The sequence below is a fragment of the Triticum aestivum genome, chromosome 5B (assembly GCF_018294505.1).
Source record: "Triticum aestivum cultivar Chinese Spring chromosome 5B, IWGSC CS RefSeq v2.1, whole genome shotgun sequence".
Lineage (NCBI taxonomy): Eukaryota > Viridiplantae > Streptophyta > Magnoliopsida > Poales > Poaceae > Triticum > Triticum aestivum.
Genome location: NC_057807.1, coordinates 708,710,601 through 708,728,308, shown reverse-complemented (window position 1 = coordinate 708,728,308; position 17,708 = coordinate 708,710,601). Strand labels below are relative to the sequence as shown.

Here is a 17,708-nt window from a genome sequence, read left to right as displayed (position 1 = left end):
CAGATTTTACCTGCTCGACGCAATGAAAAAAAAGTATCATTTAGCTATTTCAAATGCAACAGTAGGGTCGTCTCTCTCAACAAGATCTTCTTTGTGTACTGCGACAAATTTGAGTGATTCTTTGTCATGTATGTGAATCCGCAGACAAAAGAAGATAGAGTTAACGTAGGCGCAGCTTCATGAACGTTTGCCAAGGTTCTTAGTGAGAGCTTCCTCTAAGATGCTTTCAATTTTTTGATTATCTACCCTATATATGGAGTCAAGATGTCTCTCCTTTTAGTTACCACTTTAAATAGGATACATGATGTTCATGTTCTATTAGATAATTTTATTTATCTATAGTTTGATTTTAAAGATGATAGGTCAGAATGATAGGATGTGATTAGTTTTGCTTCTGCCGTTGTTACACATAATTTTACTTTTGTTTTTGATTGTTTCTTTCTTAGTTTCTTAAGGCTAGAACACTACAGTTATAGATTATGCAGCTGAAGGATTAATGAGGCTGCTTGGACTGGATTTCTCTTTCCTTGCATTTTTTCCATGTGAGAGGGATAGCACATTTGATTTTGTACTGAAATAGTGGAGTATTCTAATGGAAAGGCTAGCAATACTCTATTTGTTACAGGTTCAGTTGTGTATCCTGACATTTAGCTTCAGTCCTTGGTTAGTTATTTTGGAAAGAGGGTTCCAGTGTTTGAAAGCTATGGATGTCCTGCTTTTGGATCTCCACAGCTGCCAAGAGATTCGCTGAATTATATTGTTAGATTTGTCCATCGAGTTGAATGGCTGATGCAGGTGCATTAAATGTTCTCCATCTACTAAATTTTGCCTTACCATTATGCTTGCTTATGGATGTTTTGCTTGAGTTTCTGCTTGAATTACGTATGTGATGTTTTTGCTGTGATAAAGTAAAAATGCTTTGATTTTGTAAAATGACCACTATGTTCCTCTTAATATCATTTCCTTCTGCTTAAACTTTTTCTTGTGTTTTGAAGGGCACCAGACTGCAATTTCACATGAATAGTGCAGCCACGGCTATGGGCAGTGGAATCGCAAAATAGAGATAGACACGAGTTGAATATAACTGGTCATATTTCTACAATGACCACACTGCTTATGGTGGTTGAAGAGAAGATATCAGTGATAGTGGGCCTCGTGATGAGGGCATCAAGATAAATAGATTAATTCACAACTCTGCTCTTAATATGTTGTACAAACTTACAATATACTACTGTCTTCTTCTATGTTTTAGTAGCTTTCTGGGCACAATTATTTGAAAATTAAGCTATTCATGGTGGAAGCAAGCATGTTTGTTTTCATTCGGTAATTTTCATTAAGTGAATGAGTTACTCTACAGCTATAATATAATTTAAAGCCCAAACCATTTGATTAAGGAGGAGAGGTGTATCAAAGGAAAATTTGCATTGAAGTACGGTTGATGTAAAGGATTCTAAGTGAGCAAGCCATATAACTTGAGCTAATAGCCATTTTAAGTTCTACGCATTTTTTTTATGATAAATCATCAATATCATACATTTGTTACTCTTCCTAATTCTCCAGTTTTCGGTCACACATTTAGAATGATTTTTTCAACTTCTTGGTGTTAAAAGAACTATTGCTACTTTACTACTTTCAGATGGTACAACTGCTTACACTAAAATTTGTACATATATTCCCGTCTTCCTATTTATAAATTGTATGTTGTGCTGCTCAATGCTCATTACCTGTGGTATTAGTCTCTCTTATAGTAATTTACCAAAACTATTATCTTCTGCTTCTGAATACTATAGCCTGATCAAAGCCTTGTGCATATGCAAAATGGCGAGGTCTTCATGGCACTAAAATCTGGTAGTTACTTTGTGTTCTGCCGTCAACTTTTAAAGAAAGTTGTACAATGAGTGATTTTCGGTTCTATTGTTTTTTTCTTAACTTAAATCTAAACTTAGGTTGATGCTTAGTAACTTCAATTTTGTGTCCTGATGCTATGAACTAATGTTTGATATTGTCCTTGAGCATCCCGTAGTTGATATAATGTGGATATGAGTTTAGTTTGCTGCTTATACAACAATAGCTCCATTTTTGTAGCTGCCAGATAGTGGTCTTCCTGTCCCAAAGTGAAAGCATGGTTTCTCATGTTAAAACTATAGTATCTTCATGATTGTCATGTAATTGAGTAGTTTCTCTTTTTTTCCATGTAGTAGACCCCAGTTGGCTGAAGCTGGGGCTTAAACAATGTTCAGTGATATGGAAGTCATTTATGCTTTCACCAGCAACAGCCCACCAAACATGCCTTTCATGAAGCTGCTTGGATGATGAAATCATGTTGAATACTGATGGGACATGCAGCATTGACTCAGGCAATGCATCTCTACTAGCAGCAGATACAAACTAAGGCAATGCATCTGTACTCATATAGCTTGCTTTATAAAGCCATTGTATGCTATTATCAAGTGATCTCAATACTTTCTTTTAAGCTATTAAGCTACCATGTAAAAGTAGCTATTAAGTTGGTTATGAATCAATATGATATGCATGGTTTAAATATTCGGCTCACCCACGCTTTTTGCGCCATGGGCGCAACGAGTCATCTAGTTTGTGAAAAAGAGGAAAGAACCCCAAACACCCACAATTTAGATGAAGAGATAACAAAGCCAAAACACAAACAAAAATTAAAAATTAAAAATGTTGAAAATGAAAATAAATAAACAATAGGCATACTTATCGAGCCCCCGATAAACACTACAGTGTTTCGGTTGGGCTGACACTTGTGGTTATGCGCCTCGTAACAGACTTGCCTCGACAAAACATGACGGAGTTGCAGTTCGGGAGATGCTTGGAGTTGCGTGCAGACATGCAACTGCCCCACCATGACAAAACACCATGGAGTTGCAATCAGGGAAACACTTTCAATTGCAGTTGTGTTGAAGACTTGCAGTTGTACTTAGGGGCGATGCTTGCAACTGCATGTCTGGTGGCATACATGCAATGGCCTCTCCCGGCAAAATACCACAGAGTTGCAATCAGGGGTGACACTTATAGATGTGTGCCTAGTGGCAGACATGCTTCTGCCCTTCTCCCAAAAAACACCGCGGAGTTATGATCGAGGCGACACTTGTAATTAAGCAGTCCAATCGCTATTCATCTGGAATTGTGTTTGTGTGAAGAAATTAAGCAGACCAGAAGAACAAGTAATCTCGCACAAACTTAATTCTGGCATTTCAGTAAAATTATCTTGCCTGAACAAGTCTGAAACCTGGAGTGCAATGTTTCTTAGCATCAGCGCCCATTATATTGCATCGAGTGAAGTAAAATAATCGACAAAAAAAGAAAACCTTTTTCTACAATTTACCTTGGGTTTGACACTCTTTCTTATACTAAATTCTGACTCGCAGAAATTCCAGCCTTATCTGAACAGACCTGATGGATTGGATTCATAGATAGATATATCAAAGTAGTTGGTCTGAGGAAGTCTGTGTTGGATAATCAGCAACTAGCATTTCCTGAGGGCCAAAGGCCATTACATATACATGTGTGTCAAAGTGCAGAAAACCCCGTATACAATGGGGATATACCGAAAAGGGACTATACACATCTAACACCCCCCTCAAACTCATGGTGGATCAACAACACTGAGTTTGGAGAGGAAAAAGCCGTGCTGCGCTCGAGTCTGTGGCTTGGTGAAGAAGTCCGCCAACTGTAACTCAGAGGGCACATAGTGAAGAGAGAGAGCCTGATCCTGCAGAGCAGCACGCACAAAGTGGGCATCCACACCGATGTGCTTGGTGAGCTCACGCTTCACCGGGTCACGCGCAATATTGATAGCGCCAGTACTGTCTGACAGTAAGGGAGTGGACACTAGTAGAAAAAGGGGCAATTGTCCAGGCTGGGTCAACCCATTAGTCCCGGTTCAGTCCAGGACCGGGACCAATGGTGGCATTGGACCCGGTTCGTGAGCCCCAGGGGCCGGCCGGGCCACGTGGGCCATTGGTCCCGGTTCGTCTGGACCTATTGGTCCCGGTTGGTGGGATGAACCGGGACCAATGGGCCTCGCTCCTGGCCCACCACCATTGGTCCCAGTTGGCGGCTTGAACCGGGACCAAAGGCAGCCCATTAGTCCCGGTTCGTGCCTCCAACCAGGACTAAAGGGTTGGTCCTCGTTGTGGTCAGAGTTTAGTCCCACCTCGCCAATCGAAGGGCGCTGACACCCGTTTATAAGCCCCTCCCTTTCTGCCTTGTTGAGCTCCTCTCAAAGTGAAAATAGATGCCCTTATACAGGGAACTTGACCTAAATTCATATTGAATTTCTCTGAAGTTAGTAGAAATTAATTATGAATTTAGGTTGAATTTTCTCTATAAGCGCATCTATGCTCATTTTTTTAGTAAAGTTAATCACAACTATTTTTTCTTCTATTTATTTCTGAGTAGTTTTTTATATAGTTTTTTTTCTTTTCTGCTATATTTATTTTTTTCTATTTATTTCTGAGTTGTAATAAGTGATTAAAAATAAAAAAGAGGCACAATGCTCGTTAATTAGCTTCAAGCCTTTCAGAATAGTGTAAATTGCACTACACATAGCTCCGTGTAGTCTGTCCTATTCCTCAAGGCTTAAAGCTAAGCAACGTGCAAGTTAGCATTGAGCCTCTTCTGCATCGTCTCTGCACTCGGGGCTTATAAACAACTGCGAGTGCCTCTCGCTTGGCAAGGTGGAAGTAAAGAGCAGCTGCAGAAAGAATCAACTAAAAAACTCTTTTACCGGTTCATTGCAGGAACCGGTACTAAAAGGTGCTCGTGGGGCACCAACCTTAAAACTTGTACCAAATAAAATGCCTTTATAACAGCCTTAGAACTGGTACTGAAGGAATCAACTAAAAAGCTTTTATAGACCTCTAGTATTATTGAAACTAAAATTATATAGAATTTTGTTACAAACTTTAATAGCAAAAACATTATCATAACAGAAAATAAATAAGTAATTAGAATTCTGTTTAAAACATTAAAAGCAAAAGGAATTATCATAAAAGAAAATAAATAAGTAATTAGAATTCTGTTCCAAACATTAAAAGCAAAAAAGAATTATCATAAAAGAAAATAAATAAGTAATTAGAATTCTTTTCAAAACATTAAAAACAAAAAGAATTATCATAAAAGAACATAAATAAGTAATTAGAATTTTTTTACAAACTTTAATAGCAAAAATAATTATCATAAAAGAAAATAAATAAGTAATTAGAAAGATTATAATTAATCTGAGCTAAAAGAAAAAAATCAAAAAATCAAAAATCAAAAGAAAATAAATAATTCAAAGCAAAAAATAAAATAAATTAAAAAATAAAAAAAGTGCCACCTAAAGGGCTATCACGGCCTGAATACGACTAGAAACCCAACAATGGGCCAGGATTCAGGCCCGCAATAGGCCCACTAGGCCCAAAGGCACATATAGTGCATTTAGGCCCTTAAGCCTGCATTTGAGAGGAGCTCGAGAGGGCAGCGGGACTGGGGCTTATAAACCATTCTCGAGCTCCCTTAGCTAGCGAGGTGGGACTAAACTTTCGTGCCGCGACGCGGGCAGCACAGGGCCTTTAGTCCCGGTTGGTGGCACCAACCGGGACTAAAGTGGTGCATTCGTACCGGTTCGTGGCACCAACCGGTACCAATGCCCCCCCTTTAGTCCCGGTTGGTGCCTCCAACCAGGATCAAAGCCGTCTGCTTCCCGCCCTTTGGGCTGCTGAAAAGAGGCCTTTGGTCCCAGTTGGTGGCTCCAACCGGGACTAAAGTGGTGCTTTAGTCCCGGTTTGGGCCACGAACCGGGACCAATGCTTTTGCTATATAAGTAGCACTTAGGAAAATTTCAGAACCGCCCATCCCCACTTCAATCTCTTCTCCTGCTCTCCCCCGATGGTGAATCCATCTCCCCGGCCCGCGCCACCCCGACGCCGTCTCCGTGCCGCCCCGTCCCGCGCCGCCCTGATGCCGTCTCCGCGCCGCCCTGGCCCGCGCCGCCCTGACGCCGTCGCCGCCCCACCCGCCCCGGCCCGCGCCGCCCCGACGCTGTCGCCGCCCCGCCCGCCCGGGCCCGCGCCGCCCCGTTGTCGTCGCCGCCCCGCCCGCCCCGCGCCGCACCTCGCCGTCACCGTCACCGTCGCCGTCGCCGTCGTCATGAGCAACTAATTTAATTTGACGTTAGTAGTAGTTAATTTAGATGTGTAGTTTATTTTGTAAGATTTTTTGTAGTTCATAGATTTTTTTGTTAGATGTGTAGTGATTTAGATGTGTATTCATAGATTTTTTTGTTAGATTTTTTTCATATTGTCTAATTAATTTGTTCATATAATTGTGTTAGATTTTTTTCTGTTAATAGATTATTTTGATGATATTATTGTTGAATATACATGTTTGTATGTTCATATATATGCAAAGATCGAATATGTCAAAAAAATTATGATTTTTTCTGTTCATAGTATTTGTATGATTTTTTCTATTGTAATTTTGTTCATAGAATTTTAATGATTTTTTTGTTCATAGTATTTTCTTTGTCAACTTATTGTGTATGTATAGGAAAATTGTGAATGATATAAGTCATTTATGAATATGTTCATATTTAGAATAGAGGAAAAATGAAAAAAATAAGAAGAGAAAGTGTTTAATATAATTAGTTAGAAAAATAATAGAACTATAGTTAAACTAGTTTATTTTTAGGAAGTACTACTTTATTTTATTTATAGTAAGTGCTTCATATATAGTTGAACTAGCTAGTTGATTTAATAAACTACTTTATTTTACTATATATAGAAGTAGTTTGTTTTTAGTAAGTACTACTTTATTTATTTATAGTAAGTGCTTAGTAGTTGAACTAGTTGATTTAATTAATAAAACTACTTTATTTAACTATATATAGAAGTAGTTCCCGCATCGACGTCGGCGATGCCTATCCCGCATCCTCGTCGTCGTCGACTCGGCGGTGGAGGCCTGCTTGATCAGGGTCATGTTCGAGACTGGGCTCCGCCGGGCTGGTATTGGGAGGTGCTACCTTCTGGGGGACGTAGGTTGGTGAGGAGGCAGCCCGTTGTTGACTCGATCCTTGTTTGGTGGCGGTCGCGTGGGCCAGTGACGGTGCCGAGGCTTCCGGACACCGCGGAGGTGGTATGTCACCGTGTCAGCGAGGAGGATGAGCACGTCCGTCGCTACATGGTTGCATTAGAGGGCAGGTTCGACAATACCTGGCAGATTCTTCAGGGATCTCACTGGAGCTATGATCCTGTGATGGTTCCTTATCTTTGGGTGTCCACCGCCCGCGACGATACCCGTCGGGCGCTACGGTTCTAGTTGTATTAGTGATGCTATATTAGTGATAATATTCGACGATGTACGAACACCAAGAGATGATGTACTTTTGCTTATAATTGAATGCATGCTAATTTGAATACTACTTTATTTTATAATTTGGTTTTGCTTATTTTATGATTTGGTTTTGCTTATTGAATGCTCATATTGGAAAAGTTCTCATTCATTCCCGTGTGCTAGACAATTTGGTGTAATAATGCACTCGGGAATGAAAGGAGGAGCTACGTACCATCACCGGTAGTTAATCCATGATTAATAGTAATGATCTAGTTTAATATTTGAATTATGAACATAGTCCGGAAATGTCATACTCGGACGACGAAAACCGCCCGGGGGAGTGCGCCTGGTGCCACGACGACCGAGGTATGTACGACAGGTTCATTGAGCTGGACGAAGATCGGCGCTTCAGCATTAAGCTCTAGGAGACCTTCGATGTTCATACTGTACGCAATGACGACAATAGTTTTTTTCGTAATTAAGCACGACTTCAACTATTTTAACGTGTATTTTTCATCTTTTCCAATTCGACTATCTTATCCCATGCTATGCAAGACGCTATGTCTTGGAGAGGATGGGTTTTGAAGACCATGAAAGTGTGGAAACCAAAAAAATTCTCCTAAGGACCCATCATGGTGTGGATTTTCAAGTAAAGTTATACAATGCTGAGAGTGTAACCCATTTTGGTTGCAAAAATTGGGAAGCACTTTGCAAGATGTATGGTTTTGATGAGGGTATGCTTGTCACCATGGATCTTGGTGATCCTACAATCGAGCAAGACAGACCTTCGATTTGGGTCCTTGTGGATACACCTCCAATTCTTCCCCCATGTGAGCTTAACATAGTTAATTATTAAGTAATTTATATTGTTTATTTCAAAATAGTTGACATCTTATTTCCATTGACATCTTATTTTCATTCTTCAAAGAATGTGCGGAAGATGGTAGACAAAACTCACTACACCGATGGCTCCGAATTAACTTATAGGGAGAAAAATCATTTGATCGCATTTTGTACTGATCTTGAGAATTACAATGTCTACAATCGAACTCCTCAACATTATGGTCAATACGTGCCACTAGTGCACGTGTTGAACTACGGTAACTACCATGGAGATACCCTGGTAAGATTGTTTACTATTACGACATCCGATGCATCTTTTTGCACACTTCTAAAACTAGTACATCATTGCTAACTACAAAGTTATTACTATGTTTTTCAACAGATAATCCCGAATGATTGTGTGCCTCATCTGATGTATACGCACGGTAGCCTTCATGTTTTGAACATACAACCAGGTCTTCCTACGAATCTGAATTGTCCATACCGGGTTTCTAAAAGAAGTGGAGACATGACAATCAAAGAATGGAAAAAATGTATGGACAGTCGTAAGGAGCTTTTTGGAAGCAAAAGGCAGCGAAGCGCAAGAATTGGAGACAGGATGATCTCCATTCTTCATAATGGAGAGTCGGGGTCTATATTATTTTATGCTATTTTACCTTAAGGGTGTTTAGGTCCTATCTGATACTGATGATCATGTGCTAAGAACAATTATGTAGGGTTGGGTTCGATGACTATGAGGATGATGATCGTATGACTTATTGTTAATAACAAGTAGAAGTTGTATGATGATGCATGATTAGTAGGACTTGTTATTATATATGATGATGTATGATGTGAGAATGCATGAGTTATTATATCAGCGGGTGAAATAAACATAGCAGCAGCGTTGGTAAACAAAGGACGAATATATAAGAAAGGACAATTCTCTCTATTAGCTAGCTAATAACAACCTAAAAATAACCCTCAAAACCCCTAAAGCAGCCACTTTTTCTTAAAAAAAAGAAAAACATCGCCTTTTGGTCCCGGTTGGTGCCACCAATCGGGACCAAAGGCCCCCCTGCCTGGGCTCAGCGCACCGGCCACGTGGAGGACCATCTGTCCCGGTTCGTGTTAGAACCGGGACTAAAGGGGGAGGCATTAGTAACGACCCTTTAGTCCCGGTTCATGAACCGGGACTAAAGGCCCTTACGAACCGGGAGAAATGCCCTGTTTCCTACTAGTGGGAGGTAGTAGCAGACACACCAAAATCCTCAAGTAACCACTGTAACCAGATCACCTCAGCCATCAACATCGCCATGGCTCGCAACTCAGCCTCTGTACTCGAGCGCGAAACGGCAGTATGTTTCTTGGTCTTCCAGGCAATAAGAGAGCCACCAAGGAAGACACAATAAGCAGACAGCGAGCATCGATCAGAGGGATCACTAGCCCAGGTAGCATCAGAATAGGCCTGGAGCTCAAGAGAGCTGGAGCGGGGAAAGAAAAGGCGCTGAGAGATCGTGCCACGAAGATATCGTAGAACACGGAGGAGATGACTATAGTGGACAGAGGTGGGGGCTGAAACAAACCGACTCAGGATGTGGACAGGATAGGAGATGTCAGGACGCGTAACAACAAGGTAGACAAGACTGCCAACAAGATGACGATAGCGAGTGGGATTAGGAACAGGGTCACCATCGGTGGCACGAAGCTGAACGTTGAGCTCCATAGGAGTCACAACCGTGCGCTCATCACCGAGAGCAGCGCGAGCAAGAAAGTCCTGAATATATTTTTCTTGGGAGATGTAGAATCCATTAGAGGTCGAGGAGATCTCAATCCCGAGAAAGTAGCGAAGAGGACCAAGATCAGTCATAAGAAATTGGTCGCGAAGGCGAGCCTTAACAAAGGCAATGTAATCAGTGTCGTCACCAGTGATGATCATGTCATCAACATAGAGAAGGAGAAGAGTCCGACCACGAGGAGACGTGTGAACAAACAGTGCGGGATCATGGTCACTGGGCAAGAAACCAGCGGTGGTCACCACAGATGCGAAGCGCTCAAACCAGGCGCGAGGGGCCTGTTTTAGACCATATAGGGAGCGGCGAAGTCTACAGACCATACCATCAGGAGCATAGTACCCCTGTGGTGGCTGCATATAAACCTCCTCACGCAACTCACCATTGAGAAAAGCGCTCTGAACATCAAGTTGAGAGATAGACCACTGACGAACAGAAGCCACAGCAAGAAGAGTGCGGACAGTGGTCATGTGAGCCACAGGAGCGAATGTCTCATCATAATCGCGCCCCTGCTCCTGCTGAAAGCCACGGGCCACAAGACGAGCTTTGTAGCGCTCAAGAGAACCATCGGAGCGAGTCTTAAGCTTGTAGACCCACTTGCAGGTAATGGGACGGACACCGGAAGGGAGGGGAACCAGATCCCATGTGCCAGAGCGCTCAAGGGCAGCAAGCTCCTCGGCCATCGCAAGCTGCCATTCAGGCTGAGTCATGGCAGTGCGATAGGAAGTGGGCTCAGTCAAAACAGAGAGACCGTACCGATCAGGGGAGTAGCGATCAAGCGGAGGGCGAGGCCGAGCACGGAGGTTATGAACCAGAGGAGGTGTGAGAGGAGGTGCACCAAAGGTGGAAGGCTCGTCAGAGGAGACATCCTCAGTACGAGATCGTTGAGTATAGTGGAGAGGAAACGGTGAGAGAGGGCGACGTACTGGAGAGGATGGGGGAGAGGTGGAGGAGGAGGATGGAGAAGACGGGGTCGGTGGTGAATGGGAAGGAATGAGAGGTGCCGTAGGAAGAGGTGACACATGAGGCACATAGCAGGGTGTATCGGGAAGGAGAAGGAAAGAAAGGTCATCCACAGAGAAACTCGAGGAAGAAGAACGTGGGTAGTAAGAACGAGACTCGTCAAAAGTCACATCACGCGAGATGCGCAAGCGACGACCCACAGGATCCCAACATCGATAGCCCTTGTGCTCATCACTGTAGCCAAGGAAAACACACTCAGCTGACTGAGCAGTCAGTTTGGTGCGTTCTCGGGGGGCAAGAAGAACATAGCAGACGCATCCAAACATACGAAGAGCTGAGTAATCAGGAGAGTGACCAGTGAGACACTCCATAGGAATGCCACCCTGCAGAGCAGTCGATGGCTGAATGTTGATGAGATAGGTGGATGTGGAAACAGCCTCAGCCCAAAAATGGGGTGGAAGGGAAGCAGCAATCATCAGCGCACGAGCCGTCTCAAGCAGATGATGATGCTTTCGCTCGGCAACACCATTCTGAGCATGAGCACCGGGACAGGAGAACTGGGCAAGAGTACCATGTTCCGCGAGAAAACCACGCAACAGCTGAGAGATATACTCTCCAGCGGAGTCAGCACGAAAGGTATGAATGGGCGTGGCAAACTGGGTGTGAACCATGGCAGCAAAACGTTTGTATATAGGGAGAACCTCGCTACGAGATTTCATGAAGTAGAGCCAAGTGTAGCGAGAGAAATCATCAATAAACAAAACATAGTAGCGATGACCACCTTTCGAATCAAAGGGAGCAGAACCCCAAACATCAGAATGAACTAAGTCAAAAGGATGCTGAGATACAGACGCACTAGTAGGATAAGGTAACTGAGTCTGTTTGCCAAGTCTGCAACCATTACAATGTAAGGAGACATCTCCAGATACAGACCCTAAGAGGCCCTGACAAACTAAGGCAGACAAGCGAGAGCCACAGATGTGACCAAGTCGATGATGCCACTGTTGGAAGGACGCAGATGAAGAGGCAGCAAGAGCATGAGAGCTGGCAGAAGTGGTGGCAGCAGAAGGAACACAAAGCCAGTCAACCTCCCAAAGACCCTCTGACTCACGGCGCCGAGGGCCAGCACCAACCAAAGCCTTGGTGCGACGATCCTGAATGGAGCAAGAGTCGGTATCAAGAATGACATGACAACCAGAATCAGTAAGTTGGGCAGCGGAAAAAAGATTCATGGTAAGGCGAGGAACATGTGAAACACCCGGAACAGAAAAAGATGGAGTGGAGAGAATACCATGACTAGCAACAGGAATAGATGTGCCATCGGCAGTAAGAACATTAACAGGCGAATCAAGAGGTCGGAGAGAAGACAATGCGGAAGAATCAGAAGACATATGAAAGGAGGCTCCAGAATCCAGAACCCACGAAGATGTACCTGACTGTGTAGATGCATGTGATGACAATGATGCAGTCACGGCAGCAACAGAGCCAGTCGAAGAGGAGCCTGAGGAAGCAAGAAGACGCTTGAGGCGAACAATGTCCTGGTCAGTGAGTGACGGAGCCGAGGAAGACACAGGAGGCCCGCTGGAGGAGGAGCACCTCTGGTCTCGCTTCTTCTGGCGACAATCAGACTCTGGGTGACCTGGCCCGGAGCAGTAACCACAGAAGGTGTCATGGTGCGACGTGCCCTTCTCAGCATAAGGAGGACGGCTCACCCCCCTGGAGGAGTAGGCAGGAGCGGCGGAGTAGTGAGGCAAGCAGACGACACAGGAGCCCGAGCAGCCAGCACAGACGGGACCACCAGCAAACCAACAGAGCGAAGGCGAGTCTCCTCGGCACGAAGCTCGGCAAGCACCTCCGAGATGGGAACACGACCACGAGCAAGCAAGTGAGCACATCTGGGCTCAAACTCAGAGCGGAGGCGAGATAAGAACTCATGAACCCTCTGAAACTCCAAGTCAGACCGCGTAGTCTGACAGCAACGACAAGTTCCACAAACAACTATCCTCAGTGAGTCAAGCTGACGCCAGATGGCAGAGCACTGTGAATAGAATTCATCAACAGACGAGTCACCCTGCTGAAGAGCATGCTCCTGACGCACCACAGAGAGGTAGAGAGCATCGCTAGAGGGCTGATAGCGCTGACAAAGATAGGACCACATCGTTGCAACGGTGCTGAGACCCATGAATTCCGAAGCAAACTACGGGAGAACACTCGCTGTGAGAACAGCAGCAGCCCGAGCATCATCATTGCACCACTGAGTATAAGCACACAGATCATCCCGATAGACAGAGAGAGCATCAGAATATGCAGATACCTGCTGATCATAAGCATCAACCGCAACATCATCAAGGGCCTTGGCAGCATCCCGGTCAGCCTGAGAAGCATCAGCAGCAAGGATTGGCGGCACGGGTGGAATTGGGGCCACAGGCGCAGCAGGACATGGCGGACAAGGGACCTCGCCAGACAGAACACCCCATAGAAGAAGTCCACGCATATGGATGTGCATGAAGCCCACAAACTCAGTATAGTTGGTGCCGTCAAAGATCACCGAGCAGCGGGGAACAACCACATAGCCCGAAGATGACATACTGAGATATCTCTCTCTCTCTCTCTCTCTCTCTCTCTCTCTCTCTCTCTCTCTCTCTCTCTCTCTGAGTCAACGGGAACAGGAAGTCCTGATCTGGATCGAAACGGAATCAAGCGCTCAATAGATCGAGCGCCCGCTCGCTCGCTGGATGCCCCTGCGCGCACGCCCGCATGTCCGCTCGCTCGACTTGGCAAGCAGAGGCCAGGGGCAGGCAGCAGCGGAGGAAAGCAGGATCGACGGGAAGGAAGAAGTGGCATGGCCGATCGCGCCGCACGGCCCGGCGCGGGAGGAGGAGCTCCCGAACGGGCAGAGGGGACGCACCCGAGACCAGCAGGAGCACGCTTGAGCCGGGGAAGGAGCCGCACGGCCGTGGAACGAGCCGAGCCGAGGTCGAACGGGGCAGCAGCAAGTGGCGGATCCGGACGGGATGGGTGCGGAGGCGGCGGCGACGGCTTGAGGCAAGCTAGGGCCGGCAAGAATCGAGCCTGGGCGGACGGAATCGAGCAGAAACAGCCGGAGGCGAGGGAGGCTAGGAGGAGGGAGCACGGAGTTGCAGCGTGCGAGGAGGAGAGGCTAGCCTAACATGATACCATGTTGGATAATGAGCAACTAGCATTTCCTGAGGGCCAAAGGCCATTACATATACATGTGTGTTAAAGTGCAGAAAACCCCTTATACAATAGGGATATACCGAAAAGGGAGTATACACATCTAACAGTCTGAACCCTGTACATGTCTATCTAGTGAAGATATCACGTCCGCGCCCAGTATACTGCATCCAGAGTAAGAATCAACACAATAAAATCCTACGCCTTGCGCAGACCAAATTCTGTCTTTCAGAAATCCTGGCCCTATCTGAACAGACATGATTGGTTGGATTGAGAGCTTGAGAATCAGTTAACTAAACACATTGACACACACACCCGAAACAGGGGATCCGGTTCTACCCCTGGCATTATTCATTACACATCAACTTTACATATCCAAACCTTATTCTACAGCATAATCCTCAAATACATGTATCTGTGGAAAAAAAAAGTAGCACGGTGCTATACATTCATACATGGTAAAATCCCCACACTCTACATGATAGCAAAAGGAAAACCAGCGTGAGCTAGTGATCGCTCTCAGCTTCTGCACATTTTTTCCTTGTCCAAGAAGCCCATGTAACTGCCACTTGCACATAGACCCGGTCATACCAGCCATCACAAATGGAGTACCACTTAACTCTCCATTTCCTCTGGAACAAGAAGGTGCAGAAGACTACCCAGAGTCCCATTACATATCCAGAACCCATCGCGATGAAAAACAAGACCACATCGTTCAAATCTTCATGGTGTTCCACGGTAGCCGGAGTTGGCTCGGGTTGTGAACATTCCTGCGACAAGGGAGACCCGCAGAGGCCCGGGTTGCCAATATAAATAGATTCTGGATCCTCAAGTGTTTGCAGTTGATTTCCAGATGGTACCTCTCCTGTCAGGTTGTTGTAGGACAGGTTCAAGTGACTTAATGATGTGAGAGTCGATAAGCTGGCAGGGATTCCACCGGACAACTCATTGTGTGATAGGTCGAGTGACTCCACTTGCGCCAAGGCGCCAATATTCGCAGGAATTTTTCCGCTGAAGGTGTTCCATGATAAGTTTAGGTTCTTCAATTCGACAAGACTGCCGATTTCTTCGGGAATATCTCCAATAAGATTGTTATATGATAAATCAAGATTCACCATATATATGATCTCTCCTGTATATAATCTCTCTTGGCCCTTTGTGACTACCGTGAAATTCTCGGTATATGTGATCATGTCACCAGGACCAATAATCGACTCTCCATAACGGAAAGCACGATGAAATGAATCATCGTAATCTTGCATTAGTATCATCCCTTTGATGTTAACAATAGATTTAGGTATGATCCCCGTCATATTATTGTAGGAAAGGTCCAAATACTGAAGATTAACTATCTGTGTAAGTTCCTCCGGAATGCGACCATAAAACTTATTCGATCGTAGTCGCAAGAAAGCCAAATATGGCAATTTATCCCCTATCCATGTTGGCAAAGTTCCAACGAAATTGTTGTGTGCAAGATCAAGAAAGGAGAGTTGCGGGCAGTCTTGGAGAAATGAAGGAAATTCACCCGAGAGGTTGTTGTTTCTCAAGCTTAGATTGTTGATACTCATACTTGTTATGTTTGTCTCAGAGGTAATAGCAGCACAATCAGGAATTTGTCCAGTTAGCTTATTTTCGGAGATATCCAACAGAAGTAGTAATCGCAGTTTACACAATGAAGAAGGAATTGTGCCAGAGATGGAGTTGTCAAATAGAATCAGTCTTGTTAGACTCGGTGCTCCAAAGTCTGATGGTAGTGGCCCAACTAAATTGTTTCTACTAAGATCCAACTCACTCAGACTAATGGGAAGCTTAGGTATTGGGCCATTGAACTGGTTAGAACTGAGATCAATTGCAGTTGCTTTCATATGTTCCATTGTAGATGGTAAAGAACCGATAATTTGGTTATGTCGAATATTCAGAGTTCTCACAGTGGAAGCCACTACCCAAAACCAATCTGGCACCTTGTCAGATATGCTCGTGTTTGAGATATCAAGATTGTCTAGACGTGTTAGCCATCTAAGCCACAATGGAAATTTTGGCCCAAGAAGGCATGACCGAAGTCCAATATCTGTTAGATTGGAAGGAGGAACCCACGTCGAATTCAGTACGAGGGCTATGGAATTATTAGACAGCCACAACTTTTCCAAGCTTTCAAGGCCTGATAAATGTCCTTCATTTATGAAACCCTCCAGGTTATTGTTGCTCAAGTCCAATTCAGTCAGCTTCGTGAGCTCTCCTATCCAAAGTGGCACAGGACCAGTGAGCTTGTTACTACCAAGAATAATGCCGGTCAGGTTGCTTAAGGGTTTTAGTTTGGTTGGTAGGCTTCCTGTCAAATTGTTGGAAGGTAGAGACATGTATGTCAACTTATTCCATGAACAACTAGGCAAGCGCAGAAAGAATTCTGTTATGCTTCCACTGATGTTGTTTCCACGTGCATAGAATTTTTCCAAGCTACATAGGTTCTGTAGGTTGGATGATATCATGCCCACAAGGTTATTCATTTGTAAATCAAGCCTTACTATGGAGGTCATATTGCCTATCTCGTCCGGAAATTGGCCATAGAGACCATTCCATGAGATATCTAGATACTTGAGGCTAGTCAAACCCCAAAACCAGTTGGGTGTGATACTTGTATTGAAGAAATTGTAGGAAAGGTCAAGTGTTTCAAGAGAAGTCAGATTTGAAATCTGATGTGAAGAAGAGTCAGTTCTAAGATTGCAGTCGCTAAGACGAAGAACTTTTAGAGATGGAAGCATGCTCACCACCGGAAGCCACTGGACGATTGTGCTGAGGTTCGTGCCGCTCAGGTCGAGCTGCTCAAGGGAAGTTAATCGGGCCAACCAAGTGATATCCATGGAGTATGTGTAATCTGCCCAGCCAAGATTTAAGTATCGTAGGTTGGAGAGATTACCGAGCTGCGGTGGAATCCTTCCGCTGAAGGTTGATCTTGATAGGTCGATGTATCTCAACTTGTGGAGAGAACCCAGGAACTCCGGTATTTGCACCCCATAGAACTCGTTGCAGCTGAGGTTGAGATACTGTAGGTGTTGTAGACCAAGCAACGAGGAGCTAATGTTGCCTCCTAGCACTTGCATCATCATATCAACGTCGTTGTAGTCACAACCATGGCCCGGGAGATCGAGCTTGACGACGTGGTTGTTTCTACTACTGCAATGGACACCCTTCCATTTGCAGCAGTCATCAGCCTTCCAAGATGATAGGAGGTTTGCAGGGTCCGAGATGCTTGCTTTGAAGTCGACAAGCGCGGACCTCTCACCGGCGATACATCTAGTGACCGTATTGTTTGAGTGGCTAGAGGATGATGATGATGATGACTCTACAAAGCTCTTGGCTCGGGTAAACAAGAGAATTGCACATATAGTTACCAAATGGATGTTGGAGAGTAGACGCTTCTCCATTGGGGCTCTTTCAGTGGATCTATGATCTTTCAGTTGCATACCTATGCCATGGCATGATATATGTAGTCCAAGCCATCCAAAAGTAAGTGTTCTATTTTCTCCCAACAACAAATAAAAAACTCCAAGTTCGGTCCATGTTCACGGAGTTTTTGATATATTATTGAACGAGATCTCC

General features: G+C 44.5%; 1 protein-coding gene across 1 annotated transcript; it reads right to left on the bottom strand.

The window, feature by feature from the left end:
• Positions 1-14,362: 14,362 nt before the first annotated feature.
• Positions 14,363-17,546, bottom strand: LOC123117869 (receptor-like protein EIX1). The gene has a single exon (XM_044538534.1). It carries the CDS (start codon positions 17,531-17,533, stop codon positions 14,618-14,620), a length of 2,916 nt encoding a protein of 971 aa, XP_044394469.1. The 5' UTR covers positions 17,534-17,546; the 3' UTR covers positions 14,363-14,617.
• Positions 17,547-17,708: the final 162 nt, after the last annotated feature.

What these genes read in the sequence shown, in the direction of transcription:
- LOC123117869 (XM_044538534.1), bottom strand. Translation starts at nt 17,533, where the DNA reads ATGGAGAAGCGTCTACTCTCCAACATCCATTTGGTAACTATATGTGCA.